The sequence below is a fragment of the Oryctolagus cuniculus genome, chromosome 13 (genome assembly GCF_964237555.1).
Source record: "Oryctolagus cuniculus chromosome 13, mOryCun1.1, whole genome shotgun sequence".
In the NCBI taxonomy this organism is placed as follows: domain Eukaryota; kingdom Metazoa; phylum Chordata; class Mammalia; order Lagomorpha; family Leporidae; genus Oryctolagus; species Oryctolagus cuniculus.
In genome coordinates this window covers 66,649,976-66,667,845 of record NC_091444.1, presented here as the reverse complement: position 1 = coordinate 66,667,845, position 17,870 = coordinate 66,649,976, and the positions used below count along the sequence as shown (strand labels likewise).

General features: G+C 46.1%; 1 protein-coding gene and 1 non-coding gene across 3 annotated transcripts in view; both read right to left on the bottom strand.

Annotated features, from left to right (window-relative positions):
* Positions 1–17,633, bottom strand: part of SCCPDH (saccharopine dehydrogenase (putative)) — a 36,097-nt gene extending 18,464 nt beyond the window's left edge. The window contains exons 1-4 of one of the 2 annotated variants that reach the window (XR_011381547.1): positions 17,306–17,632; positions 15,269–15,381; positions 8,091–8,171; positions 3,767–3,896 (exon numbers count right to left, since the gene is read on the bottom strand). Coding sequence is in view for 1 of the 2 variants with exons in the window: in XM_002717629.4 (XP_002717675.1) it covers positions 3,767–3,896; positions 8,091–8,171; positions 15,269–15,381; positions 17,306–17,495 (514 nt within the window). In the remaining variant the exon portion in view is untranslated. Of the gene's footprint in view, positions 1–3,766; positions 3,897–8,090; positions 8,172–15,268; positions 15,382–17,305 lie in introns of both variants that reach the window. The other variant, XM_002717629.4, reaches the window with a different exon arrangement.
* LOC127483630 (small nucleolar RNA SNORA40) lies at positions 13,804–13,933 on the bottom strand. The gene has a single exon (XR_007910068.1). It is a non-coding gene; the product is annotated as a small nucleolar RNA SNORA40 (small nucleolar RNA).
* Positions 17,634–17,870: the final 237 nt, after the last annotated feature.

Sequence of the window (17,870 nt, the reverse complement as noted above, 5' to 3'; positions counted from 1 at the left end):
CTCTAACTCTGTCTTCCAAATAAAATAAAATAAATCTTAAAAAAAATTACACAAAGGCTACAAATCAATCTTTTGAAACTACAAGTAAAAAGAAAATACTATATAAAATTTTACTAAATATCCAGTAGCATGTAAAAGAATGATATGTCAGGATCCAGAGTTTAGAAAGTTAATTACTCGTCACATCAGAAGATAAGCAGTGAAAAATTGTATGTCCATTTAATTATATGATTTGAAAATTCACATCACTTACTGTTTTCATTTTTAGGAATTCAGGAATACTTTGTTATATAATAAATAACAAAAAGCAATAGTAGACATTCTACAAGTGAAACAATGGACTCACTCCCATTGAAAAGAGGAAAGTGAATTTAAAAATATTTTAACCTTCTAATCCATGCACCTACTACATCCCCATTTTAAAGACTGAAGTTTACAAATTTCCTTCATAACAAGCCTATGCATTTCTTTTTTCATTAACATATGCTCACTGACACACAGTAATTGTGTATATTTATCAGCTACAGTGTGCCATTTCAGTACACATACATAATTACATCAGGGTAACTGACACATCTGCCATCCCTGACATTTGTCTTTTGTTTGCAATGGGAACATTCACATCCACCCCGTACCCACTTACCATCCTCTTCCTCCCTGCCGGCATCCCTTCTGGGCTCTGGTAGTCACTGTTCTATTCTCTTGTTCTTTGAAATCAAATTTTTGGCTTTCACATATAAGTGAAAACTTGAAATATTTGTCTTTCTGCGCCTGACTTGTTTCACTTAATAAAACATCCTCCAGTGCCACCCATGTTACTATGAGTGACAGAATTTCATTCTCTTTTATGGCTGGGTAATAATCCATTGTGGACATATGCGTATATTGTCTGCCATATTTCTTTTTTTTAAGGATTGCTTTTTTAAACATTTATTTTACGTTCTTATTTTCTTATTTACTTGCTTACTTGTTGATTATTCACTTATTCACCTAAACTTGTTAAAACAGATTTATTTATTTATTTGAAAGGCAGAGTTATAGAGAGGCAGAAGCAGAGACAGAAACAGAGACAGACAGAGACAGAGATACATCTTCCATCTGTTGGTTCACTCCCCAAATGGCTGGAGCTGGGCCAATCTGAAGCCAGGAGCCCAGGGCTTCTTCTAGGTCTTCCACGTGGGTGCAGGGGCCCAAGCACTTGGGCTACCTTCTACTGCTTTTCCAGGCCATAGCAGAGAGCTGGATCGGAAGTGGAGCAGCTGGGACTCGAAAAAGGGCCCATATGGGATGCCGGCACTGCAGGTCGACATAGCAGTTTGACCTGCTATGCCACAGCACTGGCCCTACCATATTTCTTTTCAACAATTCATCCAATAGTAGGATTAGTATTGTGAAAAATGCTGCAGTTAATGAAATTTGTTGTTTGTTGCTGTTTAATAGTTTGAGTTTGTTCTATATTCTAAAGTTTAGTCCCTTGCTGAATGGACAGTTTGCCAAATCTTTTCTCCCATTCTGTAAGCTGTCTCTTCATTATGTTGTTTGATGTAATTCCATTTGTTACTTTTTGCTTTTCTTCCGTGTACTTTTGGGTCATTTCCAAAATACGTGCCCAGAATGAAGTGTCTTCCCTTGTCTTCTAGTAGTTTTGTAATTTGAGGTCTTAAATCTGTTTTGAGTTGATTTTCGTATGTGGTAAAAGGAGTCTAGTTTCTTTCTTTGGCATATGGGTAGGCAGTCTCCCCAGCAACATTCATGGAAGAGGTTTTACTTTCTCCAGTGTATGTTCTTGCGCATTTGTGGAAAATCAGTTGACTGTAAATATGTGTATTTTTTTTATTAGGTATTTATTTATTTTTTAAAAGTAGTCCTAGGGAAGTGCAATTTTTTTTTTAATTTATTGGACAGGCAGAGTTAGACAGTGAGAGAGAGAAACAGAGAGAAAGGTCTTCCCTCCACTGGTTCACCCCCCAAATGGCCATCATGGCTGGAGCTATGCCAATCTGAAGCCAGGAGCCAGGTGCTTCTTCCTGGTCTCCCACGCAGGTGCAGGGACCCAAGCACCTGGGCCATCCTTCACTGCCTTCCCGGGCCACAGCAGAGAGCTGGACCAGAGGAGGAGCAACTGGGACTAGAACCCGGTGCCCATATGGGATGCCAGCGCCACAGGCGTAGGATTAACCAAGTGTGCCACGGCACTGGCCCCAAATATGTGTATTTTTTTCTACATTATCCATTCTTTTCCATTGGTCTAGTTTTATGTAAGTGCCATGTTATCGTGGTTATTGTAACTTTGTATTATTTTTTTAAAAGATTTATTTATTTATTTGAAAGGCAGAGTTACAGAGAGGCAAAGGCAAAGAAAGAGAGAAAGTCTTCTATCCGCTGGTTAACTCTCCAAATGGACACAACAGTCAGAGTTGGGCCAATCCGAAGCCAGGAGCCAGGAGTTTCTTCCAGGTCTCCCAAGCAGGTACAGGGGCCCAAAGACTTGGGCCATCTGCTGCTGCCTTCACAGGCCATAGCAGATCTGGGCTGGAAGTGGAGCAGCTGGGACTTGAACCAGCACACATAAGGGATGCCAGCATTGCAGGCAGTGGCTTTACCCAAACACTACCACGCTGGCCCCTCGTAGTTAACTTTTAATATAAAATGGAACACTTTCATCTTTTTTACCTCAAGAACAATTTATAGGGCACTGGAATTACATTTCAGGTCATCTTCTAAATGGATACTTTATAAAATATATGACATATTTAAATTGAATTGTTAAAATATTCCTGACTTTATCCATTCTTAAATAACCATCTCTATTTTATAAGTGGGATAAAAAAAAGATTCCAAATTCTGTGTTCAATACTTTATAGCTTTTACAGTTCAAAATTAAAAACTAGGGCCAGTGTTACAGCATAACGGGTTAAGCTGCCACCTGTGACATCAGCATCCCATATGGGCACTGGTTTAAGTCCTGGCTACTTCACTTCTGACCCAGCTCCTTGCTAATGCCCCAGGGAAAGAAGCAGAGGATGGCCCAAGTGCTTGGGTCCCTGAATCCATGTGGGAGACCCAGATGAAGCTTAGTTGAAAGACCTCTTTCTCTCTCTCTCTCTCTCTCTCTCTCCCCCAGCCCTGGCAGTTGGAAAATCTCTCTCGCTCTTTCTCTCCCTTTCTGTAACTCAGCCTCTCAAATAAATACATCCAGCTTCCTGATAACGCACCTGGAAGGCACTGGAAGCTGGCTCAAGTATTTGGGCTGTTACCCCTGTGAGAGACCAGCATGGCTTTCCAGCCTCCTGGCTTCAGCCTAGCCCAAACATAACTGCCACAGCCATTTGTGAACTAATGGATGGAAGAGATCTCTTTTGCTCTCTCTCATTCTCTCTCGGTCACTTTGCCTTTCAAAGAAACAAATAAATAAATCTTAAAATAAAAATGCTTTAAAAATAAATAAATAAAATGTGAATCCCTAAACAAGTTCGAATTTAAAATGGCTGCCAATTTTTTTCAGTAATTTTATAGCTCTAATCATAACTAAAATGAAATAGTGGATAATTTCTCATTTTAGAACACTTGTCCAGCTACCCATGCCTCAATAATAGTGTCAGTAACATTTTATCAAGTATAGCTATACTATGAAGAAAATACATGTTTTAGTATTACTCATTTATCATTATGTTTCTTTTCCTAACTAGATTTAAGGTTCATCACAATACAAACACAAAGCCCTCCTACTGTTAAATTCAATTACCGTTTATGGATTAATAATTACCGTTCATTTTATTTCTGGTATAAATTACTCCCAGATCCGCTGGAATGGAGTCAAAGCCACTGCTTCCAATGATATAAACGCCTTTTTCTGCAGCTTTCTCATGATACTTCCAATGCATTAGTTCTAGAAACTGAAAAACCCAAAGCAGGAATCTGAATCAGAGCCATACAGAAACATCCAGACCAAAGTTAAAGAACTTATCTCTAAAGACAAAGCAATTAAACTGGAAATGCTAATCAATATGGCCCTGCAGCACAATATGAACTCTGTTTTCCATTTATTCAACAAATATTGACAGAATACCTAAAATGTGCAAGGTGGTACAGGAGATAGACTGATGATCTAATGACACAATTACTTTTTTGAATGACTTTTAAATGTAAAAGCCCTAGCCATTATAAAAAATTAAATACAGAAAACCACAAAGAAAGCAAAAAAATGACCTCAGTGGCATTATCAGATGAACACCATTGCAGACCCAAGTCTACAGACAGGAAAGCAACAGATGACAGATGACAGGGGAATGACGTCTGTTCAAATCACTTCCTTGTTTTTAAAAATTATTTCTTAGAAGTTTTACAGAAAAACTGAATAGTTCACAATTGCCATGTATCCTGAAACCCAGTTTTCCACACTGACACCTTTTATACATTAGTATTTATTACAATTAATGAAACAAGATGTATATAATATTACTAACTAAAGCTCATGCTTTATTCAGATTTCCTTAACTTGTACCTAATGTCCTTTTTTTGTTCCAGGGTCCGGTCCTGGATACCACATTACATTTAGTTGTGTCTCCTTAGGTTTCTCATGGCCGTAACAGTTTCTCACACTTTCTTCCTATTTTTGGTATCTTGACAGCTTTGAGGAGTCCTGGTCAGGAATATTTATGTCTTATTTTTCTAATGATTAAGCTGGGATTAACAGTTTTGGGAAAGAAGACCAAAGAGGTAAGACCCCATTCTTGGCCAGCGCCGCAGCTCACTAGGCTAATCCTCCACCTTGTGGCGCTGGCACACCGGGTTCTAGTCCCAGTCAGGGCGCCGGATTCTGTCCTGGTTGCCCCTCTTCCAGGCCAGCTCTCTGCTGTGGCCAGGGAGTGCAGTGGAGGATGGCCCAAGTGCTTGGGCCCTGCACCCCATGGGAGACCAGGATAAGTACCTGGCTCCTGCCATCGGATCAGCGCGGTGCGCCGGCCGCAGCGTGCCGGCCGCGGCGGCCATTGGAGGGTGAACCAACGGCAAAGGAAGACCTTTCTCTCTGTCTCTCTCTCTCTCACTGTCCACTCTGCCTGTCAAAAAAAAAAAAAAAAAAAAAAAAAAAAAAGGCCCCATTCTCCCCACATCATGTCAAGGCTACATCCTGACAATACAATCTACAGTGTTGATGCTGACCCTGAACACCTGGTGTGCTGGCTTTCTCCACTGTAAAGTTATGCCGCTCCTTCCTGAGGGAAGACAAGCTACATAAATTATTCTTCTATATAGGAGATGTATCTCTTCTCATAACCCCTCACTTTAATTGGGTTATTTGTATCTCTTTCCTTTTTTTAAGGTTTATTTATTTGAAAGAGTTACAGGCAGAGATGGAGAGAGAGAGAGATCTTCCATCTGCTGGTTCACTCCCCAGATGGCTGCATTGGCCAGTCACAATCTAGGAGCTTCATCCAAGTCTCCCACATGGTTAGCAGGGGCCCAAACATTTGGGTCATCCTCTGCTGCTCTTCCTGGGCCATTAGCAATGAGCTGGATCAGAAGCAGAACAGCCAGGACATGAACAGGTGCCCATCTGGAGTGCCAGTGTCACAAGCAGTGGTTTTACCCACTATGCCACAAAGCCAACACCAGTTATTTGTATTTCTAATATTGACCTATCAGGCAGATGTCTGGCCCAGTGGACAAGATCCACATCCTATATCAGAGTGCTTGGGTTTGAGTACTTCTCTGCTCCCAATTCCAGCTTCCTCCTAATACAGATCCTGAGAGGCAGCAGGTAGATGACTCAAGTACTTGTTTTTTGTTTTTTTTTGTCCAGGATTATTTAATTACTTATATGAGAGGAAGATTTACAGAGGGAGGAAGAGACACAGAGAAAGGGCTTCCACCTGCTGGTTCACTACCCAAATGGCCACAATGGCTGGAGCTGAGTCGATCCAAATCCAGGAGCCAGGAGCTTCTTCTGGGACTCTCACATAGGTGCAGAGGTCCAAGTACTCGGGCCATCCTCCACTGCTTTCTCGGGCCAAGTACTTGAGTCCCTACTGTGCAGGCAGAAAGGCAAAACTGAGTTCCCAGCTCCTAGCTGCAGCCTGGCCCAAGCAGTGACTTAATTGCTGTACTAAACATTCACCATGACTTAAACCTTCTTAAACTTTAATTTCCATCTACAAAAAAGGAAGGTAGGGAGGACCGGCATTGTGGTGCAGTGAGCTAAGCTGCTGCCTGCAACGCCAGCATCCCATATCAGAGCCCCGGTCTGAGTCTGAGCTGCTCTGTTTCCATTCCAGCTACCGGCTAAATCTCCTGGGAAAGCTGTAGAGGATGGTGCAAGTGCTTCAGCCTCTGCCCTACCCATGGGAGATGTGGACTGAGTTCCAGGGTTCTGTCTTTGCCTAGGCCAGCACTGGTTATTGCCAGCATCTGGAGAGTGAACAAGTAGATGGAAAAATCTCTGTCTCCATCTCTCTAGCTGCCTTTCAAATAAATAAAAATAAATAAAAGGGGGTTGGTTCTGTGGCATAGTGGGTGAAGCTGCCGCCTGCCATGTTGGGATCCCATATAAGCACCAGTTCGAGTCCCCGCTGCTCCACTCTACTTCCAAACTAGCTCTCTGCTACGGCCTGGGAAAGCAGAAGATGGCCCAAGTCCTTGGGCCCCTGCACCCGCATGGGAGACTCAGAAGAAGTTCCTGGTTCCTGGCTTTAGGTCAGCCCAGCTCCAGCCATTGTGGCCATCTAGGGAGTGAACCAGCAGATGAAAGACTTTCTCTCTGCCTCTGACTCTCTGTAACTCTGTCTTTCAAATAAATAAATAAATCTTTAAAAATAAATAAATAAAGGTAACTTTTTAAAAATGAGAATAAGATGATTTCTCATTATAGGACGTTTCAGAAACATTACATAAAATAGTTAGCAAGATGTAGGGAGTATGTTAACCTTTCTTTTTTTTTTTTTGACAGGCAGAGTGGACAGTGAGAGAGAGGGACAGAGAGAAAGGTCTTCCTTTGCCGTTGGTTCACCCTCCAATGGCCGCCGCTGCCGCCGCGCTGCGGGCCGGCGCACCGCGCTGATCCGATGGCAGGAGCCAGGAGCCAGGTGCTTTTTCCTGGTCTCCCATGGGGTGCAGGGCCCAAGCACCTGGGCCATCCTCCACTGCACTCCCTGGCCACAGCAGAGAGCTGGCCTGGAAGAGGGGCAACCAGGACAGAATCCGGCGCCCCGACCGGGACTAGAACCCGGTGTGCCGGCGCCACTAGGCGGAGGATTAGCCTAGTGAGCCACGGCGCCGGCCTGGGAGTATGTTAACCTTACAATAAATGTGAACACTTAAATTTCTAAGTTACTGAGATTTTACAATTACTTTTCTGTAACGACGTAAAGGTGCCTGATTTTTAAAAAGGGAATTCATAGTGGAAAGTTGTAAACGTGAGATTTTGAGAATTACACATAGCACACTATTTTAACTTCATTTACCACATATAATAGCCATAAAAATCAACACATTCCCTAAACCGAGGACCTAAAGCAAATGAGGTTGTGAGGAAGAAAAAAAGTCAAGAAAACTGAGGCTGAGACCTTATCATCAGTGGCCTCCTTCAAGCTAGCAAAGACCATCTCTATTTTTTTTTTTTTTTTTTTTTGGACAGGCAGAGTGGACAGTGAGAGAGAGAGACAGAGAGAAAGGTCTTCCTTTTTGCCGTTGGTTCACCCTCCAATGGCCGCCACGGCTGGCGCGCTGCAGCCGGCACACGGCGGCCGGCGCACCGCACTGATCCGATGGCAGGAGCCAGGTGCTTCTCCTGGTCTCCCATGGGGTGCAGGGCCAAGCACTTGGGCCATCCTCCACTGCACTCCCCAGCCACAGCAGAGAGTTGGCCTGGAAGAGGGGCAACCGGGACAGAATCCGGCGCCCCGACCGGGACTAGAACCCGGTGTGCCGGCGCCACTAGGCAGAGGATTAGCCTAGTGAGCCGCGGCGCCAGCTTCAAAGACCATCTCTAACCAGAAAAACATTCTGCACAGCTGCACCAGACAGTCTCCACTTCATTACACAGAAAAATCAACGCTTCAAATTCTGGGCTTTCTCCTTCTCATTTTACATACCTGAGGTTCTCCACAGATGTCAATACAGCTAGTTCCATTTTCAACACACGCTTTTACAACAGGTTCTCCATAAAATCGATACTGAGAGAATAAAGAAAACCAAAAGGTTACTCTTACTTGCCAAGTTTAAATAAATGAAATGACCATTTAACCTTGGGAGCACAGTTCTGGATATCATTTGAGTACAGGCTGCTCCCTTCTGATCCAGTTCCCTGCTAACTTGAAAGGAGCAGAAGACGGTCCAAGTACTTGGGCTCCTGTCACCCACATGGAAGACCCTGGTGGAGTTTTAGACTGCTGGCTTTGGTCTGGTCCAGCCACAATGGTTGTAAGCCATTTGAGGAGTGACCAGTAGTTGCAAGATTCTCTCTGTAACACTGCCTTTCAAATAAATAAATCTGGAGAAAAAAAAAAAAGTCACAGAAAACCTGGAGTGGACGTTTGGCCTAGAGGTTAGGACACCACCAGGATACCTGTATTCCATTTGAAAGCGCCCAGGCTCAAGTACTGGCTTTACTCTTTTTTTTTTTTTTAAAGACTTATTTTATTTATTTAAAAGACAGAGTTACAGAGAAAGGTAGAGATAGAGAGAAAGTTCTTTCATCCACTGGTTCACTCCCTAGATGGCCGCAACGGTCAGAGCTGTGGCAATCTGAAGCCAGGAGCCAGGAGCTTCTTCTGCATCTCCCACGCGGGTGCAGGGGCCCAAGAGAGCAAGACCCAAGTGCACACCCTGCATCCATCATCTACCAGCTATACAAATTTACAAATGACTTACACAAACTACTAGACCAACAAAATATAGAGCAATCTTATTTCTAGTATATGTATGAGATTACAAAAGCAGCCAAAGCATCTTTTTCTTTCTATACCCAATGAGTCATCTTAGATAATCCTGTGGAGTTTCTTCTCTACTTCCTAGTACATGCTTCTAACTGTAAGCTGGGGTGGTGGGGGAGAAAGACCAAAAATGTTAACAGGCACAGGCACTGTGGATCACAGCATGCTAAGCTGCTGCTTGGGCTTCTCAAATCCTGTATTGGAGTGCCTGGTCTCGCACACAGGCTCTGGAGCCAGGCCAGACTTAAAGCCAGGCTGTGCACTTGGTATGATCTTGGTGATCCTGGGCAAGTCACTTTATCCCAGTAAGCTTCAGTCTGTTCATCAGAAAGATGGGGAAAACAACAGCACCTATCTCCCTGAGCTGCTGTGAGGATGCAGTACGAGCACAGAGAGCTTGGCACGGTCAGGTTTTTGCCTTGTTGGTTAGGACTATAGGCATCGCTCACCACACAATTCTCAGGTTAGTAACCTGCAAGCTTTCTTTTTCTTTTGTATTTATTTATTTATTGTTAAGTCCATAGGAATGCATGCAGTCTTACAGTTACAAACTTCACACATTTCATAATTATAACTTTAGGAACATGGTGATTCTTCCCACCATGCCGGCCCTCCCACCCACCTTTCTCCTCCCTCTCTTATTCCCACCCTTATTTTTTACTAAGATCTGTTTTCAATTAACTTCATACACATATGATTAAGTCTACGCTATTCTTGCACTCCACCCATCCTGTAACTCAGCAAGTTGTATCAAACCACTCCTTTCCCTCTACACAGACAAACGTTAGTTCAGACCCTGTCATTTCTCATCAAATTAACTACAAATAACGCTTACGGTTCACTGCAGTCAATCTCCCTTTATCTCAAAAGAAATACCTAACTGTTACTCTAAGTTAAAAGCATGATGTTGCTTTTCCACCAGCCCCACCTTTTCAACTACTCTTAAAATCCTTGATTAGCTCTCCAGTGCCTATGTAACATCTAAACTTCTTAGCAAGTCACAAAAAGTCTTCAAGTAACATGTCATACAACAGGCCCTTACTAACCATGTTTCAATAGTTCTAAGCTTACTATCATTCCCTAACATGCTGCATCTCCACAGTGTGTTTGTTTCTACCTGGAACTCCTCTCCCATTCCATGGCTGCCTGGCTGACTGCCAAGTCCTCCAGCTCAGCCCAACAGCCTCAGGTCCCCTTTTATCTCGGCTGGTGAGCCACAGCCCTCCAGTTAGTCAGCACATCTGCAAGTACTGGCAAGCTGCAGTAAGTATTCATAAGCTTTTAAAAATATTAGTAGTTCCTTCTGGAAAGAGCACGCATTTTCCTATCTGCTACAGTGCACCCACTCGTTACACTGTACTTTGTTACACCTGGGCCACTGTCTCCTTTGGAGAATCTGAGGCCGAGACTTCCCACTAGATTACTGCAGTTACAGAGGGACAAGTTCTCTACTTAGTACTACATGTTTGCAGACGCTGGCAATGTCAGAGTAGCAATACTTTATTTCAGAGGAGACATGTCTCCCTTGTGGAGCCAATTAGCTTACAGGTCAAAACAGCAGTTCCGCTCTCGGGCTCCACCTTCTCACCCAGTGGTCTCTCAAGAAGGTACACTTGCCCCAAGGGGTACCCTGAGATTGGGAGTAAATACTAGAGCTTTTATCTATGCTAATTTTTATAGAAGACACAAATTAAAAGGTGAAGTTCTACTCACAGTTAACATACGGACTGTCCACAACACACTGGCCGAGTCAAGGACCCATTAGGCGCCCTAAGGGGCATGGGAGAGTCCCACACAGAGAGGGCCACAGTGACACCCTCATTTTGCCAATCACTCATTATTCAGCTTAGGTTGAAATATGTGTGGTCACATGTGACCAATGGAAAAGTTTCTAATATTTGAGTTCTGAGTCATTTACATGGAGGGAGATAAAAATTCCAACCGTAGAGACCAAGTTACAGCTGGGAGACAAGAGGAAAATGAGCAGATGATGATCTAGAAGCCATGTGAAGAAAGGAGAAAGTGATGGACAAGATGAAAAAGCAGAGATTTAATATCAGAACTGAGAAGTGAATATCTGGCAGGATGGGATCTTCACAGAGTAATCCCATGAGAGCAGGGAGGAGAAAAGCCTGACAAGAATACTGTAAGACAGAATACATGGAGAGGAAGCAGAGACCATGAGGGTAATGCACATTCTTTCAAGGAGCTTTGCTAAAAAGGGGGCACAAAAATGGAGTATTTGGTGGGGTAAAATGGAACCCACAGAAATTTTTTTTAAGATTTATTTATTTATTTGAAAGGCAGACTTACAGACAGGCAGAGGCAGAGAGAGAGAGGTCTTCCATCCGCTGGTTGGCCGCAACAGTTGGAGCTGTGCGGATTCGAAACCAAGAGCCAGGAGTTTCCTCCGGGTCTCCCACGTGAGTGCAGGGACCAAGCACTTGGGCCATCTTCTACTGCTTTCCCAGGCCATAGCAGAGAGCAGGATCAGAAGCGCAGCAGCCAAGACTCTAAATGGTGCCCATATGGGAAGCCAGCACTGCAGCCGGTGGCTTTATCTACCATACCACAGCACTGGCCCCCAGAAAACTTTTTTTTTTTTTTTTTTTTGACAGGCAGGAGTGGACAGTGAGAGAGAGAGACAGAGAGAAAGGTCTTCCTTTGCCGTTGGTTCACCCTCCAATGGCCGCCGCGGCCAGCGCGATGCGACCGGCGCACCGCGCTGATCCGATGGCAGGAGCCAGGAGCCAGGTGCTTTTCCTGGTCTCCCATGGGGTGCAGGGCCCAAGCACCTGGGCCATCCTCCACTGCACTCCCTGGCCACAGCAGAGAGCTGGCCTGGAAGAGGGGCAACCGGGACAGAATCCGGCGCCCCAACTGGGACTAGAACCCGGTGTGCCGGCGCCGCTAGGCAGAGGATTAGCCTAGTGAGCCGCGGCGCCGGCCCAGAAAACTTTTAAGATGGGAAATATAATCACATATATAAATGTTGGTAGAATAAATCCATTACTGGAAATTTTGATAACAATAAACAGGGGCCATTGCTGTGGCATAGTGAGCTAAAGCCTCTGCCTACAGCACCAGCATCCCATATGGGTGCCAGTTCAAGTCCTGGCTGCTCTCTGTTAATGTGCCTGGGAAGGCAGTAGAAGATGGCCCAAGTGCTTGGGCCCCTGCACCTGCATGGGAGAACCTGAAGAAGCTCCTGGCTCCTGTCTTTGGATCTGCCCAGCTCTGGCCTCTGAAGCCATTTGGGGATGGAAGACCTCTCTCTCCATCTCTCCCTCTCTCTATAACTCTACCTCTCAAAATGAATAAAACAAATTTTTTTAAATAAAAATAAGTACCTAACTGTAAATATAAAGTCTACTTTACACAGAGTATAACTGCAAACATAAAGTGTCTACTAGGAAGAGGAGTTTTTTAAACACGAAGGAAGGCAGAGTACAGGGTATATATAGGATTTGGTGCTTGGACAGGAAGAAATCCATTCTGACAGCCATTTTCACGGTAAAATAAATAAAGTCATGAGGCCAGAGGGAGAGAGATCAGAAGCTAAAGGCCTGAGGGAAAAGAAGTCGTGAAGCTGCTGCTTTAGGGCAGGGAAGGGAAAGAGCCGAGGAGAGTACAGCAGCCCTGAGCCCGGCGCTGAGCCCCAGTGAGGTCTTAACCACACATCTGAAGCGAGGCCAGTCCCCGTGGGAGGTTTCCCTACAGGCACACTGGGTCACTCGTGCTCAGGTGAAGAGTAAGAGCAGGAAAAACACCCAGGGCCAGGGTTGTTCCAGAGGACTGCGGAGAGGGCAAGCGCGTTGGGGCAGGTGTCCATTACAGAGTGACTAGAGCCAAGGTCCTAACAGGTGGCCTCTAAGCTCGTTAAGAAAAAAACCCTACATAATTGCTCACAATATTTTAGATGTGTAGCCTTCCAAAGTCTTGCCAATTGTGATGACGTCTTTAAATCAATAAATGTCACCAACATTCACCTTCATACACAGCACGTCAGTAAAAGCTATTCTGTTAAAATACGGTCTGAGGCCAACAACTTCTCACCACCTCTACCACTGCTGCCCTGGGGCTTGTCTTCCTCGGTCCATTCCACTGTTGGTCTCTATTATGCACTATTCCTCTCAGAAGCCAGAGAACGTCAAAGGAAGTCAGACCACGCCCCTGCTTTCATCACTGAACAACTCTTGGTCACACTCAGAAGAGGAGCCAAACCCTGGCCGGCGCCGCGGCTCACTAGGCTAATCCTCCGCCTAGCGGCGCTGGCACACCAGGTTCTAGTCCCGGTCGGGGCGCCGGATTCTGTCCCGGTTGCCCCTCTTCCAGGCCAGCTCTCTGCTGTGGCCCGGGAGTGCAGTGGAGGATGGCCCAGGTGCTTGGGCCCTGCACCCCATGGGAGACCAGGAAAAGCACCTGGCTCCTGGCTCCTGCCATCGGATCAGCGCGGTGCGCCGGTCGCATCGCGCTGGCCGCGGCGGCCATTGGAGGGTGAACCAACGGCAAAGGAAGACCTTTCTCTCTGTCTCTCTCTCTCACTGTCCACTCTGCCTGTCAAAAAAAAAAAAAAAAAAAAAAAAAAGAAGAGGAGCCAAACCTTGACTGCAGTCTGTAAGACACTACGTGCTCTTGTCTCTGGGAAACTCTCCATTCTACCTTCTACCTCTCTGCCCTGCCCACAGGCCCAGCGCACTGGCCTCACATTCCTCAGTCCTGCTAAGCATACGCCCATGTCAGGACCTGAGAAGGCGCTCGGCCTGCAGCATGCTTCTCCTCACATATTCACAGTCTGCTCTTCATTCCGATCTCTGCGCAAACGTCGATGCCTTACAGAGACCTCCCCTCAACTTTCCTCTTTTTTTGGCATCCTATTCCTGCTTGTATGTATCAGAACTCATACTGATCAATGAGTTCTGGGTTGCAAAAGAGGATTTATTTTTTGCACCTGTATGTCAGTCTTTGTCCACAAGTTAAACAAAAACATATACACAAGTGCAGTATCAACTTCCTTCTTAAAGAAACCGATGTGCCGTCTGGCACTGTGGCTCAACAGGCTAATCCTCCGCCTGTGGCGCCGGCACACTGGGTTCTAGTCCCGGTTGGGGTGCTGGATTCTGTCCTGGTTGCTCCTCTTCCAGGCCAGCTCTCTGCTGTGGCCAGGGAGTGCAGTGGAGGATGGCCCAAGTGCTTGGGCCCTGCACCCCATGGGAGACCAGGAGAAGCACCTGGCTTCGGATCAGCGTGGTGCACCAGCCGCGGCGCCACTGGAGGGTGAACCAACGGCAAAGGAAGACCTTTCTCTCTGTCTCTCTCTCTCTCTCACTGTCCACTCTGCCTGTCAAAAAAAAAAAAAAAAAAGGAAAGAAACCGATGTGCCAATCTCTTTTTTGCCCTATTCTGCTTCATTGTTTTTCAAAGCACTTATCATTACTTATTACTATAATTTTACTTTCTGTCTGCTCCCCAAGAATAGAAACTCCAAAAGTATTTTCTGTTGTTTTTTTTTTGTTTTTTTGTTTTTTTGTTTTTTTTTTTTTGACAGGCAGAGTGGACAGTGAGAGAGAGACAGAGAGAAAGGTCTTCCTTTGCCGTTGGTTCACCCTCCAATGGCCACCGCGGCCGGTGTGCTGCGGCCGGCGCACCGCACTGATCCGATGGCAGGAGCCAGGAGCCAGGTGCTTTTCCTGGTCTCCCATGGGGTGCAGGGCCCAAGCACCTGGGCCATCCTCCACTGCACTCCCTGGCCACAGCAGAGAGCTGGACTGGAAGAGGGGCAACCGGGACAGAATCCGGCGCCCCGACCGGGACTAGAACCCGGTGTGCCGGCGCTGCTAGGCGGAGGATTAGCCTAGTGAGCCGCGGCGCCGGCCAGTATTTTCTGTTTTGTTGATCATTATGTCCCAGGTGCCTAGAATAGTGCATTTTATATACAGTAAGCTTTACAAAACATTTACTCAATCCCCTTAATCTCTATTCTTGTACATGTTTTTAAAACCTACATTTACATATAAGAATGTAATTATAAATAATTATAAACTCAAACATGTTTTACTGAAGGGGCATACAGTAGAAAAGGGGGAAAAATGTGTCAATGCTAAGTGTAACCAATGAACAAGCCAACACACAATAAGAAGGGTGCCATGCCCTCCCTCGGGAGACTCTGTTCTTATCTATTTGCTCCTCACAACAACAAAAAACTCCCCAAACAGGTTATGGCCTTGAACCAGCTCTTCTGTCCTCTGCCCTTATGTTCCTCTGGAACATACAATACCAGATTTAGCTAGAGATGAATGGATGATTTGTTCTGATATAAAGAATGGTTGATTACTTACTGGTCCTACGCAATTGAGGACAACTGTTGCCTGTTTAGCCATTTCATCGAGAGAGGCTGGATTAGTTGTATCACAAATTATTATTCCAACTTCAGATGACAGTGTCGGTCTGCCTAAAATAAAAACAAAATAAATCATTTAAAGCAAATCCTAGCAAAGAATTACATCTTCCAGATCTTTTTACAGTAATCTATGAGAGCAAATTTATTAAATATACTGATATACTAAAATCTATCTTTCTCAAAGATAGAACTGTTTAAAATCAATAACTATAAGGAAAATGGAGTTAACATTCAGGGTTATCAACATTAGAAACCTTTAAAAATGCATCTAATACAAGCAATGTGTGAATGACAGCTCTGTGTAACAGGACAATTTTACAAACAAGTCTAGTTACTGAGTAGATGATGGTCCTGAATTCCTCTTTATAAATAAACTTATATCATAGAAAGTTTCTGGGAAAAAAATTTCTGTGGGCCAGCACTGTGATGTAGCAGGTAAAGCTGCCGCCTGCAATGCTGGCATGCTTTATGGGCAGCAGCTCCTGTCCTGGCTGCTGCACTTCTAATCCAGCTCCCTGCTAATGTGCCTGGGAAAGCAGTGGAAGATGGCCAAGTGCTTGGGACCCTGCACCCACTCACATGGGAGACCTGAAAGAAGTTTCTGGCTTTGGCCTGCCCCAGACCTGGCTGTTGCAGCCATCGGGGAGTGAACAAGTAGATGGAAGATCTCTCTCTCTCTAATTCTTTCAAATAAATAATGTTAAAATAAAAAGTTTCTCATCAACAAATCAACAATTATAGGGAGTGGAAGAAGACTGCATCAACACCTTGACAAAAACAACAACCACAAAAAAACACACACACACACACACACACAACAACACCTAGGCTCATAATAAGGAAAGAACTGGAACAAGCCAACTCAGTGCAAGCTTCAATAGGTCAAAGTGTCTTCACCCACAGGAACCTGATTTGGGCATGGTAAACAGTAGCTAACTGCTAAAGAGGCAGTTGCTCATAGGTCTTGTTAAACAGGAAGAAGAAAGAGTAATACTTTACTAGTGAAAATATTTGGAAAAATAAAGACCACAGGCTCTTTGGTCAAGATTCTGTGTATTGGTAATGGCAGCCCAGTTGCAGGAGACTCCAGCCCACATGGTACCTTCTGTTCATAACCCTCCCACTCAAAGCAGACACCGTAGGTGTGGAAGTGTAGGAGTAAGCACAAAGAATGCAGAGTCCTCAGAACTCTAACTGGGCTACCAGTCTGCTGATGAGTCTGAATCCCACCGCTCCCTCAACCATGAAGGCAGTGCCCCTGTGTGTCTGTCTCCTCTTTCTCCCACCCCGGCTTCCCAACACCCGGAACAGGACCTAGCACAGATAAGACCGCTCAATAAATTCTCACTTGTGTAATACGAATGCTCAGATAAAGAAACATCCAAACCAGAAACACAAACTATTTTGGGGGGGGGGAAGGGGTGGTGTGGGGGGGGGGTGAAGAGCAGGGCTTCTGGAAGATTCTTACAAGCAAAAAACAAATTTAAAACAAAATATGAAAGCACAATGTTACCAGTTAAACAAACAAACAAAAAATCCCCACCTCCTTAAGTTTTCTCCTCTGTCCCCAATACCAGGCAACAGGGGAGTCACAAACTAAAAGGAATCAATGTCCTACCTCCCTAGCCGACCACATATCCAGAAACCTCGAGACCCAGCAGTTACCCTTGCCCCAGATCAAGATGAAGACAAGAAAGGGACAACTGAAGCTCCTGACCAATTTCTCCATAAGATCCCCTCCCCCAAACTAGGGGACTCACTGAAAAATGAGGAGGGGAGGCAAAGAATTTTTTTTTTTATTTCAGGAGTGGAACACTGCCATGGCAAAGCCACGACAACGTAGGCAACATCCCTCTCCGCTTCGTGCCCTCACGCAGGACGGAGAGGACGGAGGACAGCGGTGGGGCGCATCCCCGAGGAGAAACTCGCTCGGGGAGATGCTAAAGTCCGCAGCGGGCCGGCCCGCCCCCTTTACCCAGCTTCAGGGCGGCCCTCTCCAGCACCCGCTGCAGCTTCTCCCGGGAACGGCCCGCCACGGCCCAGGGCAGGCGGGAGCTCCGCTCCGGGGACACCTGCTCCCGGGCCACCTCCTCGGTCACGAACTGGCCGGTGAAGCCAGAGGCGCCGAACACCACCAGGTGGAAAGGCCTCTGCTCGGTCGCCATGACGAGTCCACAGGCACCCGAGGCCCGGGGCGAGCTGCGTCCACGGCGCCTGCGCTTCAGGCAGCGACCCCAGTATCCGGCGCAGTAACCGCCGCCCTCCTGGCCGCCGCCGTCGCCGCCGCCGCCGGCGCGCCACTCCCCCTTAGCCCCGCGCGCAGGCGCGCAGGGGCAACACCCGCGCCGCCCAGCTCCCGGGTGGGGCCGCGGGCCTCCCCGACTGAGGCGCCGCCCGGGGCCGCGGCCCTTCCGGGGCTGACGGGGTTGACGGCAGCCGGTGGCTCAGGCCCGCCGTGGGTCCCGCACCGCTCTGACCGCCCGAGGCGTTGCATCTGCTCGCCGCCCGGGGGGCTGGGGCCGGCGGGAGCCGGTTATTCC